General features: G+C 33.7%; 1 protein-coding gene across 2 annotated transcripts; it reads left to right on the forward strand.

The window, feature by feature from the left end:
* The first annotated feature begins 7,729 nt into the window (after nucleotides 1-7,729).
* On the forward strand, nucleotides 7,730-10,909 carry LOC143071531 (uncharacterized). Of its 2 annotated transcripts, none has more exons than XM_076245897.1 (3): nucleotides 7,730-7,835; nucleotides 9,567-9,948; nucleotides 10,365-10,909. In XM_076245897.1, exons 1-3 carry the CDS (start codon nucleotides 7,813-7,815, stop codon nucleotides 10,623-10,625), a joined length of 666 nt encoding a protein of 221 aa, XP_076102012.1. In that variant the 5' UTR covers nucleotides 7,730-7,812; the 3' UTR covers nucleotides 10,626-10,909. The 2 variants fall into 2 exon arrangements, with proteins under 2 accessions (XP_076102012.1, XP_076102013.1); XM_076245898.1 differs by having other exon boundaries at nucleotides 7,750-7,844.
* The last annotated feature ends 2,678 nt before the right edge of the window (nucleotides 10,910-13,587 follow it).

Below are 13,587 nucleotides of genomic sequence, written 5' to 3' on the forward strand. Positions count from 1 at the left end.
TAAGGTATCAAAAGCCCTCTCCCTTTTTTCCTAAGTCCGTTTTGTGTTTCCTTTCTGTTAAATTCAATAAATTTCGTGTTTCTGGCCTTATACCGCAATTATTCTTCCCCTTTGCTACAATGCATTTTTTGGTAAAAGTCAAATTAAATTGAAAATTTGCACCGCTTCAAACATGAAACTGCTTATAGACCATTATTATTCTAATAAAATGTGCTTCTAGGACAATCCATCAGTGCTTTTCCTTTTGAGAGCCCTATTAACATGCCAATGGTAGGATTTGAATCTCGTATAAATGACTTAAGGCTCATTTGAGGGGTGGTCTGAGGGGCCCTGATACCGAAATCCCGGTCTTAAACATGAAATCCCGAGGTGCGTATTTTAACGAAATTCATATCCCGACATCCCGAAATAAAAAAAAATATTCCCGCATCCCGTAAAGATCAATCCCGTAACTACGAGCTTAAAAACACCAGATCCCGACGTCCCGAGAACTTTCATTTAACAATAAATTTTTATGCCCCATCTATGGAAATTATATTTTCTAGTCTGTTCGTCCGTACGTTCGTTCGTCCGTCCGTCCTTCTGTGCGGCTTCAGGACAAATGCAACTATGAATGTTACCTAACGTACACAGAGGCATGATGATTAATTTATTGTGGAAGGAAGAGCAGCGACACACACAATGAGGTCTGCTCGTTTGATAGTATAGATGGTCACGGCATACAATAGTACACTTGAAATAATAAACTAACAATAACAAGTTCAGAATGCCAGCGGTATTCACACGAAAAAGAAGACTACACATACTGTCCATGATGAATCATGCGCGTAGCTACGTTTACGTCAAAACGCCCGGGCGTACACTTGAATTTTGAAAATAAAACAAATAATCGACATAGAATAAGAAAATCTGATGAAAAGCACATCAGCCTTGTGCTTCTTTTTTCACTAGATTGTAATTTTGAATAAAAAGGGACTAAATTTACTCAAATAGATCATTTAATATATTTGTTCGAATCTTTTGTAAAAGTCTGAATCCACTATGAATTCTACGTAAATATAACTCAACATGCAGACATCTTATACGTTCAGGTATTTCACATCCAAAATTTTATGGAAATATTCTTTATAAAGCACAAAAATGTCAGTATTCTCCTCAGAAACTAACAAAACCTTTAAATAGACTTATTAAAAGGGGATATAGTTACGATACTGTTGTCAGGTCATTAAAGATTGCATATTTTGGCCTTAACATTGATTCACTGATAGGGTCTTTGCATCGGAACTAAACACATTTATTTCTAAAAAAACAGTTGTTGGCATGACACGGGTTATGTTCTTCTCATATATTTTATGATAGTATGATACTAAACCCCTAACGGGAGGGATTGTACCTGATATTCATATGATGAAGACATAATCTTTCAATCAGTTTAATTGAGGTCTGGAGCTGGCATGTCAGTTAACTGCTAGTAGTCTGTTGTTATTTATGTATTATTGTCATTTTATTTATTTTCTTTTGTTACATCTTTTGACATCAGACTCGGACTTCTCTTGAACTGAATTTTAATGTGCGTATTGTTATTCTTTTACTTTTCTACATTGGCTAGAGGTATAGGGGGAGGGTTGAGATCTCATAAACATGTTTAACCCCGCCGCAATTTTGCGCCTGTCCCAAGTCAGGAGCCTCTGGCCTTTGTTAGTCTTGTATGATTTTAAATTTTAGTTTCTTGTGTATAATTCGGAGTTTAGTATGACGTCCATTATCACTGTACTATTATGCATATTTTAGGGGCCAGCTGAAGGACACCTACGGGTGCGGGAATTCTCGCTACATTGAAGACCCATTGGTTGCCTTCGGCTGTTGTTTGCTCTATGGTCGGGTGGTTGTCGCTTTGACATATTCACCATTTCCTTTCTCAATTTTACCTTCTTTTCTTATATTTAAGCAATTCACTATCTGCTCAGATTCGGTATGTTGTTTGTATTTTTGTCGAACCTGTGATTTATGTCCCAAAGGCGAGACAAAGCGGCGTCAATATTTAGGTTCCGAATGTGGATAAATTCTTTTAAATGACTCTCCGTGAAATTTTACGAAAGTTGTACAGAAACTGTTTATGATCAAAAGAGTATTCAGAGCAATATAATAATGCAATTATATCTTTAATTTTCCCGCATTTTAAGGATAAAATGTATGTCTTTCTGCAATTAATAAGTGGTCGCAGTTTGGGCTTACATTTTGTTATTTTTTCTACTTGTCGAACCTTCATCGAAATTTATGAAAATGTTGAAGAAGCTTTTTCTATGACTAATGTCTAAAGCTAACATTTTAAAAGCATTTGTTTTCGTTCATTTTTCTTTTCTTTTCTGATAGACAGATAGCCGGACTCTTCTTTACGCAATTAAATGTTTTACATGCTCAATAAAATTAAAGGTACCAATTTTCTTGCACCAGATGCGCATTTCGACAATACATGTCTCTTCAGTGATGCTCGTGGCCAAAATATTTAAAATCCAAAGCTTATATTAAAGACGAAGAGCTATAATCCAAAAGGTCCAAAAAGTGTAGCCCAATCCGTGAAAGGAATCAGAGCTTTGCATGAGGGAGATACATTCCTTAATTTATAATGATTTATAATATTTTGTATCAGCAAATTTTAATAACACAAAAAATCCGTATTTTCATTTCGGTACTGGCTACTGGGCTGGTGATACCCTCGGGGACTAATAGTCCACCAGCAGAGGCATCGACCCAGTGGTATAAACCTTCATAGATTGTCGTGAAATATTCCAGATCAAGAAAAAAATATCAAAAGATTTTTTTTTTTTTTTTAAATCCCTTTAAAGGAATGATACATTCAATTCGAATCACTTTTTGTGGAAGAAATCCTAGATGTTCCAGAATTTTTTTATATTGCACCTCTTAGAATTATTTTTTTTCGTGTTCATTAAAAGGTGCTTTTGTTGATTATATGCTCACTCACGGCACCATTTAAACTTATTCAAAAGTAATATTGGTTTGAACGTTTTCTTTAAAACCAATGACCATTAGGCTAGCTGCCACTTTAACACGATGAATAAGTTAAAATTGAGAATGGAAATGGGGAATGTGTCAAAGAGACAACAACCCGACCAAATAAAAAACAACAGCAGAGGGTCACCAACAGGTCTTCAATGTAGCGAGAAATTCCCGCACCCGGAGTCGTCCTTCAGCTGGCCCCTAAACAAATATACTAGTCCAGTGATAATGAACGCCATACTAATTTCTAAATTGTACACAAGAAACTAAAATTAAAATAATACAAGACTAACAAAGGCCAGAGGCTCCTGACTTGGGACAGGCGCAAAAATGCGGCGGGGTTAAACATGTTTGTTAACATATTACAAAATTTAACAAAAAAAACCAAAAAAAACATTTAGATTCAAAAGTATGTTGTTATCAATGATTTTTTACTGACAGGAATCATTATGGTATCTCATTCTCGATAGCTTTCGGGGGCTTCGTCCCTTTCGAACCCACTACCAACAGGTGCTTTGACATTAAGCGGTTGGCACCCCTCATATCCCTCGCCAAGGTTCGGGCGTACACGTAAAAATGACCCAGCTACGCCACTAATGAATAAAAGGGATACATGTCGAAAACAAAAAAGAAATATACAGATTTTCTTACTTGATTATTTTCATAATGACTGGGAAACTTCTATTCAAAAATACATTAATGGTCCGTCTGGTGAAAGAATATTCCACTCATATAGACAAATGTTTTGTGCTGATGTCTATGTTATACTGATTAGCCACTGAAAGTTTTGCAAAAATCAAGAAAACAATAAAAAAAACCACCCAAAAAACTAGTAATAATAGTGCAGATGTAGGTTCGTGTACAGATCATCCAATGTGATAAATTGCCTGTCGACAGTGATATATATATATAGAGAGAGAGTCTATAAGAATCTACCAACCAGTAAACTTATCATGTTTTTTGCATATATATATATAGTGAGATTGTCGGATTCCGACAATCACTGAAAAGGACAACCAGTTTTTTTAATATAAAAAGGTAGCTGATTAACTCTAGATTCTTTGGTTATTTAAAAAAAAAATGGCCAATATATATGATATATGAGAGAGTGTTTTTAAATTGGCACACAGATTTAATCAGTATTGGCAAAAAAAGTACCTATACCGTAATGAAAGATAAATGTGATAAAAGAATATACATTCAAAGAAAAAGAGGTGCACCAACAGAAAATAGAAACCTCAATCTTACTCTTAATTTCATCGGATTTCAAAATTTTAACTCTAACCAGAATTTTTACTCTATCTAACAGTATAAATCGGAAGTTTCTAAGTGCAACTCGAGCGTTAACCAGAACTCTTACTGGAATAAATGTTCGAAATCAAAATAAAACTCGAAGTTTAACTCAAAATTCAACTGGAATTTAATTTGGTTCGATTATGGAGCGTTGTGAGATTATGGAAATGTTAACCAATTTTAAATTTCTTCAAAAAAATTGTCATTATTGCTTTTTATGCCCAATTAATGGGCATTATGTTTTTGGTCTGTGGGTCCGTTCGTCCGTCCGTCCTTTCGTCCCGCTTCAGGTTAAATTTTTTGGTCGAGGTAGTTTTTGATGAAGTTGAAGTCCAAACAACTTTAAACTTAGTACACATGTTTCTTATGATATGATCTTTCTAATTTTAATGCCAAATCAGAGATTTTCCCCCCATTTTCACGGTCCATTGAACATAGAAAATGATAGTGCAGATCCGTGTACTACGAACCATTCTTGTTTTGAAAGTGCCGAGTTTGTGGCTTTTTAAACATTTCAGGTTTTATCTTCCCGGTGCAAATGGATAAGTTAGTGAATTTATTCTGTTTGTAGTCTAAATGGAACGTGTTACTTTTCAACCCGGATACTCTCAGTCTTCCGAAGTAGAAGATTCTTAATCTGCAAGCCGTAAATTATTTCTTTAATACGACATGAGGAAGACATTCGTTTTCCCTAGTATACAACAAATGCAATTACAAAAATTAGATGACTTCAACTTTGAGAATTACTTCATAATAAACTGCTACTGTATGTAATGTTTAACGTTTCGATAGATTGATAAAAATATCAATGAATAATCAAAATACCTTGATTTTTTTAAATTATATTTTGTAGTGAAAAGGTTTAATTCCACCCAATAGTTCCAAGCATTGCAAGAAATGCTCATATGCTAGCAACGTCGTTATAGTTCTCGCCCAAAATCGACAATAAGATTAATCCGTTTTAGCGGATTTAAAACATCGGTGATCCCCCCTTTTTTTTTAGCTCACCTGGCCCAAAGGGCCAAGTGAGCTTTTCCCATCACTTGGCGTCCGGCGTCCGTCGTCGTTAACTTTTATAAAAATCTTCTCCTCTGAAACTCCTGGGCCAAATTTAACCAAATCTGACATCGGGTAGAATTGTTTATCAGGTCAAGATGTATCTGCCTTGAAATTTTCAGATGAATCGGACATAGGTTGCTGCCCCCGAATTGGTAATTTTAAGGAAATTTTGCTGTTTTTGGTTATTATCTTGAATATGATTATAGATAGAGATCTTAGTTATCTTTTAGAAAAATCTTCTCCTCTGAAACTACTGGGCCAAATAAAACCAAACTTGGCCACAATCATCATTGGGGTATCTTGTTAAAAAAATGTGTGGCGTGACTTGGCCAACCAACCAAGATGGCTAAAAATAGAACATAGGGGTAAAATGCAGTTTTTGGCTTATAACTCAAAAACCAAAGCATTTAGAGCAAATTTGACAGGAGATAAAATTGTTTATTAGGTGAAGATCTGTCTGCCCTAAAATTTTAAGATGAATCGGATAATTGATTGTTAAGTTGCTGCCCCTGAATTGGTAATTTTAAGGAAATTTTGTCGTTTTTTTGTTATAATTTTGAATATTATTATAGTTAGAGATAAACTGTAAACAGCAATAATGTACAGAAAAGTAAGATCTAAAAATAAGTTAACGTGACCAAAATGGTCAATTGACCCCCTACGGAGTTATTGCCCTTTATAGTCAATTTTTAACAATTTTCATAAAATTTGTAAATTTTCACTAGTATTTTCACTGAAACTACTGGGCCAAGTTCATTAAAGATAGAGATAATTGTAGCAGCAAGAATGTTTAGTAAAGTAAGATCTACAAACACATCACCATCACCAAAACACAATTTTATTGCCCTTTATAGTCAATTTTTAACAATTTTCATAAAATTTGTAAATTTTCACTAGCATTTTCACTGAAACTACTGGGCCAAGTTCATTAAAGATAGAGATAATTGTAAGCAGCAAGAATGTTTAGTAAAGTAAGATCTACAAACACATCACCATCACCAAAACACAATTTTATTGCCCTTTATAGTCAGTTTTTAACAATTTTCATAAAATTTGTAAATTTTCACTAGCATTTTCACTGAAACTACTGGGCCAAGTTCATTAAAGATAGAGATAATTGTAAGCAGCAAGAATGTTTAGTAAAGTAAGATCTACAAACACATCACCATCACCAAAACACAATGTTGTCATGTGTCCTTTGTTTAATATTCACATACACCAAGGTGAGCGACACAGGCTCTTTAGAGCCTCTAGTTATTTATGCTTTTAAAATCTCCACTGAAGCTGCAAATTATGCAGAAGTTTGACGGAAAAATATTAGTAGATTTTTTTTTTATTTTAAGAAAAATCTATAAATTGAAATTAAAAATTGCGGGAAATGTTCAAAGGCCTTGAAATATAAGGAAACTGAGAAAAATAAATGTGTATAAGGTAAAAGTTACAACTGACTGTTTTAGATATATATATACCAGATTAACATCGTTTTTCAATAATTTTGCCTTCAATTAGCAACTTAGATCGTTCGGTATAACGCGATTCTTTACTTTTTGATGACGTCATATCTCAAAAACATCGGTGACCCCAATTTTTTTTTCGCCGAAAATATTGTAATAAGTATGATCTGTCTACATGTAAAAATTTCAATGAATTATTATTAGTAGTATAAATTGTGTGATTTCCCTTTATTTTTTTTTATAATGACTGGGAAACTGCTATTCAAAAGTGTTATCATATGCCTCAGTCTAAAAGTTGATTGTGCTTAATAAAATTATAATTAAGTATTATAGTATTATTTTTTTATAGAGGTATCCTTCAATAATATTTAACATGGACAAAACGAGAAGAAATTATATTCATCCTCAATTTCTTGCCCAAAAAAGGATAGACAAGGGCGTAATTTTCATTCAATATTGGTATAAGGACGTATAACGCCTGCTTCAAATTGTACTGAGGTGCACTGAGTTTAAATTTACTGAAAACTGCTCTTTTCATATTTCGAGATAAGGGGATTTTTTTCACTTTTTTAGTGTTATGAAAGAATTTTAGTTTTCACATCTAAGGATAGAATATTTCATAATTTGATAAGCCTGGTCAATAATTCTTGGTTGGATAGTATTTAACTTCTATATTAAACCTTGCTTTATTAACAACCTGTTTTTGTTTTGTTTTTGTTTTGCTTTCTTTTTATTGGACAAAAGACAGGAGATGCGGTATTTATCAATGACTCTATAACACAGGCACTTGTCTCAGAATTTTTTCCCCCCTATATACCTTAATAGTGTTATATTCAATTATATACACAAAAAATCTGAGCAAGTGCCTGTGCTTTATACTACATGTTCAGGTGTGACATCCTCAATATTTACACAGTCGAGTACACCGTTCACATTTAATATTTGACCTATATCATCCCTGAGCATCCGTACCAATTCGGGTGCCTGCATGGAGGACTCAGTGTGTCGCAAGTATTAACTGTACTTTAATTTTTTTCTTTGAAGCGCTACTAAAGGCGTGTCTTTATAGTCAATCGAAAAATGTTATCGACAATTAAAATCAGAGAACTAATTTCAATGTCCTCAAAATAAGCAATATCATGAAAAATGAAGTTATCAACATGTATGTTTACAGTGACGAATTGAACTTCGTATAAATATTGATGTTTTAGAAGATTTTGTAAATTTGATTGGCCGACAACATTCCGATATAATGTTTTATTTACAACGTGGCAACAATACTGAATACATGCATAGCAAAACAAACGATAAGCTTTTGTTTCGTATGAAACGCTTACGGTGAATGGTCAACGCTTTTACGTACCATTAACATTACACAATAAAACATTCATTTCTTCAATAAATAATCGACGTATTATGAGTAAGACCACATCTAAACAGGACCTGCTTACTCTTACAAAGCACCTAAGATAACCCTCAGTTTTTTGTTGGATTCGTGATGCTCAGATTCCTGTTGTGTTTTGTGTACTGTTATTTGACTTTTCTTCGTTTTTCGTGATTTTTTTTTTGCCATGGCATAGCCAGTTTGTTTTCAACTTATGAATTTGAATATTACTTTGGTATCGTTTGCTGCACTTTTTACATTAAAATTGAGCTTTATTTATCTTTACATATTATCAGTCATAAACGTATGGACAAATACGGGCCGCTTTAGTGACAGGTCATCATACTCTGCTACTCCTATATGAAAGCATTGACCAGAATGTATTTTTCAATTCATAAAAAAATACTACTTACATGCCTATTGTTATTTTAATAGTGTGCGACTGATCAGAGTTACTAGACCGTTGCATTAAAGCTACATCGTATTCATTAATTGAGGACACAGCATGCTGGACATATTCTTTGGAATTATAACAGAAAATCCAGAGAAAAATGTTTTAGCAATGAAAATTTAACGCTTTATGGTACTTTATTGATGAGGGTTGAAAGATACCAGAGAGGCATTCAAACGCATAGATCGAAAATAAACCATTGCAACACGAACTCACCAAAAACTGGGGGTGATATCAGGTGCTCCGGAAGGGTAAGCTCGTGTTATTACAAACCTGGCGATTGTATGTTGCCATTATAAAGTATTTAACATATTTCGGATTCATTATTATTCGTCGTATACCATTTTCGTGGAAATCCTTGTTATCCGAGAGCCACGAATGCCTATTTCCAAGGAATAACAAATTTTCAATAAGAATGTAATCAGACTTTGGCAAAACTACGAAATCAATTATCCTCGATAATGCAAGTTTTCCTCAACACCCGAAAATAAATGAAAACACTTTTATCTGGTTTTTTTTTACTATTTGAAATGACATACTATGTATATGAGTATTGGAAAATCAGTTTTAACAGCATTATACACGGACATAATGGATTTAGGGGAGTGCAGTCCTGTAAAACATTATTGTTATGTCCTCAAAGGTATATAATTCAGTATGTTACCTTGATTGAAGATGTTACATTGATTATAGACATTACCTATACAAGGTCAATAAACCTAGTGATTTATTTATTGATTATTGCTAGCAAAAGGCATTCTATATTAATTAAATTAATACGAAATCGGAATTCTTCACTTTATTTCCCTGATATTTATAGTAATACATTTCAATCCAAATTAGCTTTTAACAATGCCTTTATGATGTGTCTGCTTAAAGTATAATTACTTAATTAATCGATATTCAGTGTTGCGGCAGATTGTGGGAGGACGATAAACATGGATCTATCCTCCTCCACAGAGGGCAGTGAGGCCTCAGATGACTCGGGAATATGGATGTCAGTACTCAAATGTTACATATGTGGAGATTTATTCCGGAAACCTCGGATTCTGCCTTGTGGACATACGTTCTGTTCAGACTGTTTGTTATCGTTACGAGATGAAGTGGCCATGGAGTTTAAAAAGAAGTACAAGGCTGCTTTTAGGAGAGGCGAAAGTGGTGTGATGACCTGTCCACATCCAGAATGTGACTATTCGCTGAGAATCATGAATCTGCGAAGATGGACTATGAAAAACAAAGCAGCTGCAGAAGCTGTTGGGATGTTGAGAAGGAAAATCCAGGACAAAAGGGTATGTCATATGATTTAAAATTTAAATCTTTGTTAAGAATTACGATGTTTTTCGTTCCACAACTTATCTATTTGTAAAATGAAATTCGCTTTCTTATAATATCTAGGTGGCTTCTGATTTAGATCAAATAAAATCGATATTGTTCCCGCTTTGAAAAAGGATAGATAACAATATGTTTAATATATCTTAAGCTTCGCTCGCTCTCTGTTATACCGCATACAAAAGATTGTACTTAATAGACTTAGCGCATTAAAAGTATAGTTTCAAGCAAATTAATAAAAAAAAAACCACGAAATTAAAAAAAAAATGAAGATAAAATTAGTGTGCTTGTTTTGTGTTATATTTACTGGATATTTGATAATGAAAGGGAGAAGATATTTTGGAATTTTGATGGAGGAATGTTTTTTTTTCCACAGGATAGTGCAACACAGACAAATCTTCAGCTTGGAAACAAATCTCTGTCTCTACCTAGGATCATGTATACAGTCTCTCGACAGCCCCAGGAGGAAACCACAAAACCAACGAGTAACATGGAACATATGACTAATTCATTATTACGAATGGACCCAATCAGCAAATCACATCTGTCATTAAACACAGAGGTCAAGTCTTGGAGGTCATTAGCTACATTAATTGGTATGAATTTGGTAGGAGAGATGTTTTCTCTGTCATACTAGTTTCATATTGCTCATATGTACTTAACAATGTGCCATATAATGAACCATATTACCTTTCTTCATTGACTCCTTTCCACAGGCACTTGTTTCTATCCATAGGAAGGTCGACTATCTATTTATATGGATAGTCGACCTTCCTATGGATAGAAACAGATAGTCGAATTTCCTATGGATAGAAACAAGTGCCTGTGCTCCTTTCGCTTATTTTTCGAAATTAGTAAGAATCGGTAACTTTTTTAAACGCTGAAATCTCCTATATTAAAATTTGTTCGTTTATATTAACAATGCATACATTATATACATGTACGTCATAGAATAAATATTGCCATCCTGTTTCTTTAATGACAACTTTCGCATTCTTTTCGAAATATATTAAAGAAAAGAGAGAATAGATAACCTTTTAAACGCTGAAATAACGTGCAATAGGCTTACAAAACCAGAGTTTATTTTTATCTCACCTGGCCCAAAGGGCCAAGTGAGCTTTTCTCATCACTTTGCGTCCGTCGTCCGTCGTTGTAGTTAACTTTGACAAAAATCTTCTCTGAAACTACTGGGAAAAATTTGACCAAACATGGCCACAATCATCATTGGGGTATCTAGTTTAAAAAAAGTGTCCGGTGACCCGGCCAACCAACCAAGATGGCTGCCATTGCTAAAAATAGAACATAGGGGTAAACTGTAGTTTTTGGCTTATAACTCTGAAACCAAAGCATTTAGAGCAAATCTGACACCAGGGGTGAAATTGTTTCTTAAGTGAATATATATCTGCTCCAAAATTTACAGATGATTTGGACAACTGGTTGTTGGGTTTCTGTAAATCATCATGACCAAAATTGTCAGTTGACCCCTGAAGGAGTTATTGCCCTTTATAGTCAATTTTTAACAATTTTCATTAATTTGGTAATTTTTTGTAAATTTTTACAAAATATTTTTCTCTGTATCTAAAGGGCCAAGTTTATTATAGATAGAGAAAATTGTAAGTAGCAAGAATGTTCAGTAAAGTAAGATCTACAAACACAATTTTGTCATGAATCCATCGGTGTCCTTCATAGACCAAGGTGAGCGACACAGGCTATTTAGAGCCTCTAGTTCTTGTTACCACAATTATAAAGAAATATATGTCTAAGTCAACAAATTTTAGAATTGACATGAAAAAGCATATCAATCTTCTTAGGAAGGATAAAAAGGGAAGCTAATTAACACATTTGTCAATTTCGTTTCTGTACAAATGTTTGTTCTTTGCAATAATTCCACAAGCGATTGTGGCATAGACCCCCTGTTTTCTTTTCCATTTTTTACAGTGTACATGTTCTTAGCGCCTTTAAATATAAGGGATTTTCAGCAAAACCCATCAAAAGTTAGCAGGTTCTTACAGCATTAATTTAGTTCTCTGTATATGTGTATACATGTTTATATCATTGTTATAACTATTAGTCTTTCACATGTTAACATTTTATTGATTGTTATGAGATAATTCAAATTAAAATCAATATTCTATACAGATGTGTTGAATTATTGAACAAATGTTATATCAACAGTATAAAATCCATCAATACTTAATATACTGAGTATAAATGTAGAGTGGAATGGTTTTATAAATATTGACTTCTCTAGTCCGGTCTTGAAAGCACCTCTAATGGGCGACTATATTGTCTGCATTTGGCTGAGCGGGTGTATTACCGGTACTATGCAACAAAGTTTGGTTAATGTAACATTAACTCCAATGTTCAGCCAAAGTGAGTGTTGAAAGGCGATAATTCTGCCCTGATTCATCACACTTTATTTCCAATGGAGTTCAATTTTTTGCTCTTCATCCCGGAAGACTACTTGCCCAAGTTGATGACCATTTTAAAGCACAGACATATACCGACTCCTGAATAAATACTGGACATTTTATTGTGTTTACTTTCTAAAGTTAAGCTGGATTAACGACTGTGGTCGATGACTGTCTTTCTTTTGATGCCAGGTTGCTGTTTGATTGATATATAACTCGCGTCATCTTTTGATTGATTGTTAATTGCTTTAAAATTACCGTCCAGTGGCAAATATTTCATGCATGTTCAGGACGATCTCGTCATCATTTGTCATATGCCTTTGATTTTTTACAAGTATGATAACACTAAACGTATAAAAGTTATGACTAGAGCATCATGAAATTACATTTTGGAAAACGAAAATTGTCTTTTTTTGGTCAAAAAATTTGGTATATCCCAATAGAAACAATTGAATTATTTCAGAGTTACAAGTGCAACAAATTACAAACTGGGCAAATATATTTAAGATTTTCAATAACTTTCATTTAATTCGACCCACATACATAAAAAAAAAGATAAAAGAAGATGTCATACGATTGTCACAATAAGACAACTATCCATCATGCAGAGTCCAAATGATGTGGTCACAAAGTTCAAGGCCAAATAAATTGTGTCAGAGAGACACATAAACCTTACAATCTTTTAAACACCAACTATCCACAGGCAGAAACAAGTGCCTGTGCAACTATCATATAATGGTTGACCAGTTGTGTATGCTAATTGAAAAATAGACAAAAAACACAAACACTTTATAATGACCAATGAAATTGAGGTCCATATCAGATTAAACATGTACCTGCCAGATAGACATGTGCACCTTACAACTATTTCATACACTAAATGTAGATGACATTTTAATATTTGTATTTGAAAAAAAGACAAACACACGAACTTGACATTGACCATTGAACCATAAACGTAGGTCAAGGTCAGATGATACCAAATACAGTTGACCTATTGCTTATAGTACTCGAAAAAGCTAATCAAATCAAAAAAAAATATCATTGAACAACGAACGAACCATGAAAATGAGATCAAGGTCCAGATGATACATACAAGACAGACTCGTACACCATACGACCGTTTCATAAATAAAATAAAGTTGACCTGTTGCTTATAGTACTTGAATGACATGTTAATCTTGAAAC

This window comes from Mytilus galloprovincialis, chromosome 4 (assembly GCF_965363235.1).
Source record: "Mytilus galloprovincialis chromosome 4, xbMytGall1.hap1.1, whole genome shotgun sequence".
Taxonomy (NCBI): domain Eukaryota; kingdom Metazoa; phylum Mollusca; class Bivalvia; order Mytilida; family Mytilidae; genus Mytilus; species Mytilus galloprovincialis.

Bases quoted from the DNA above. Each gene is read 5' to 3' on its own strand.
- LOC143071531 (XM_076245897.1), top strand. From the start codon at position 7,813: ATGGAGGACTCAGTGTGTCGCAA. The intron at 7,836-9,566 runs GTATTAACTGTA...ATCGATATTCAG, and splicing joins GAGGACTCAGTGTGTCGCAA to TGTTGCGGCAGATTGTGGGA. The intron at 9,949-10,364 runs GTATGTCATATG...TTTTTTCCACAG, and splicing joins GGAAAATCCAGGACAAAAGG to GATAGTGCAACACAGACAAA.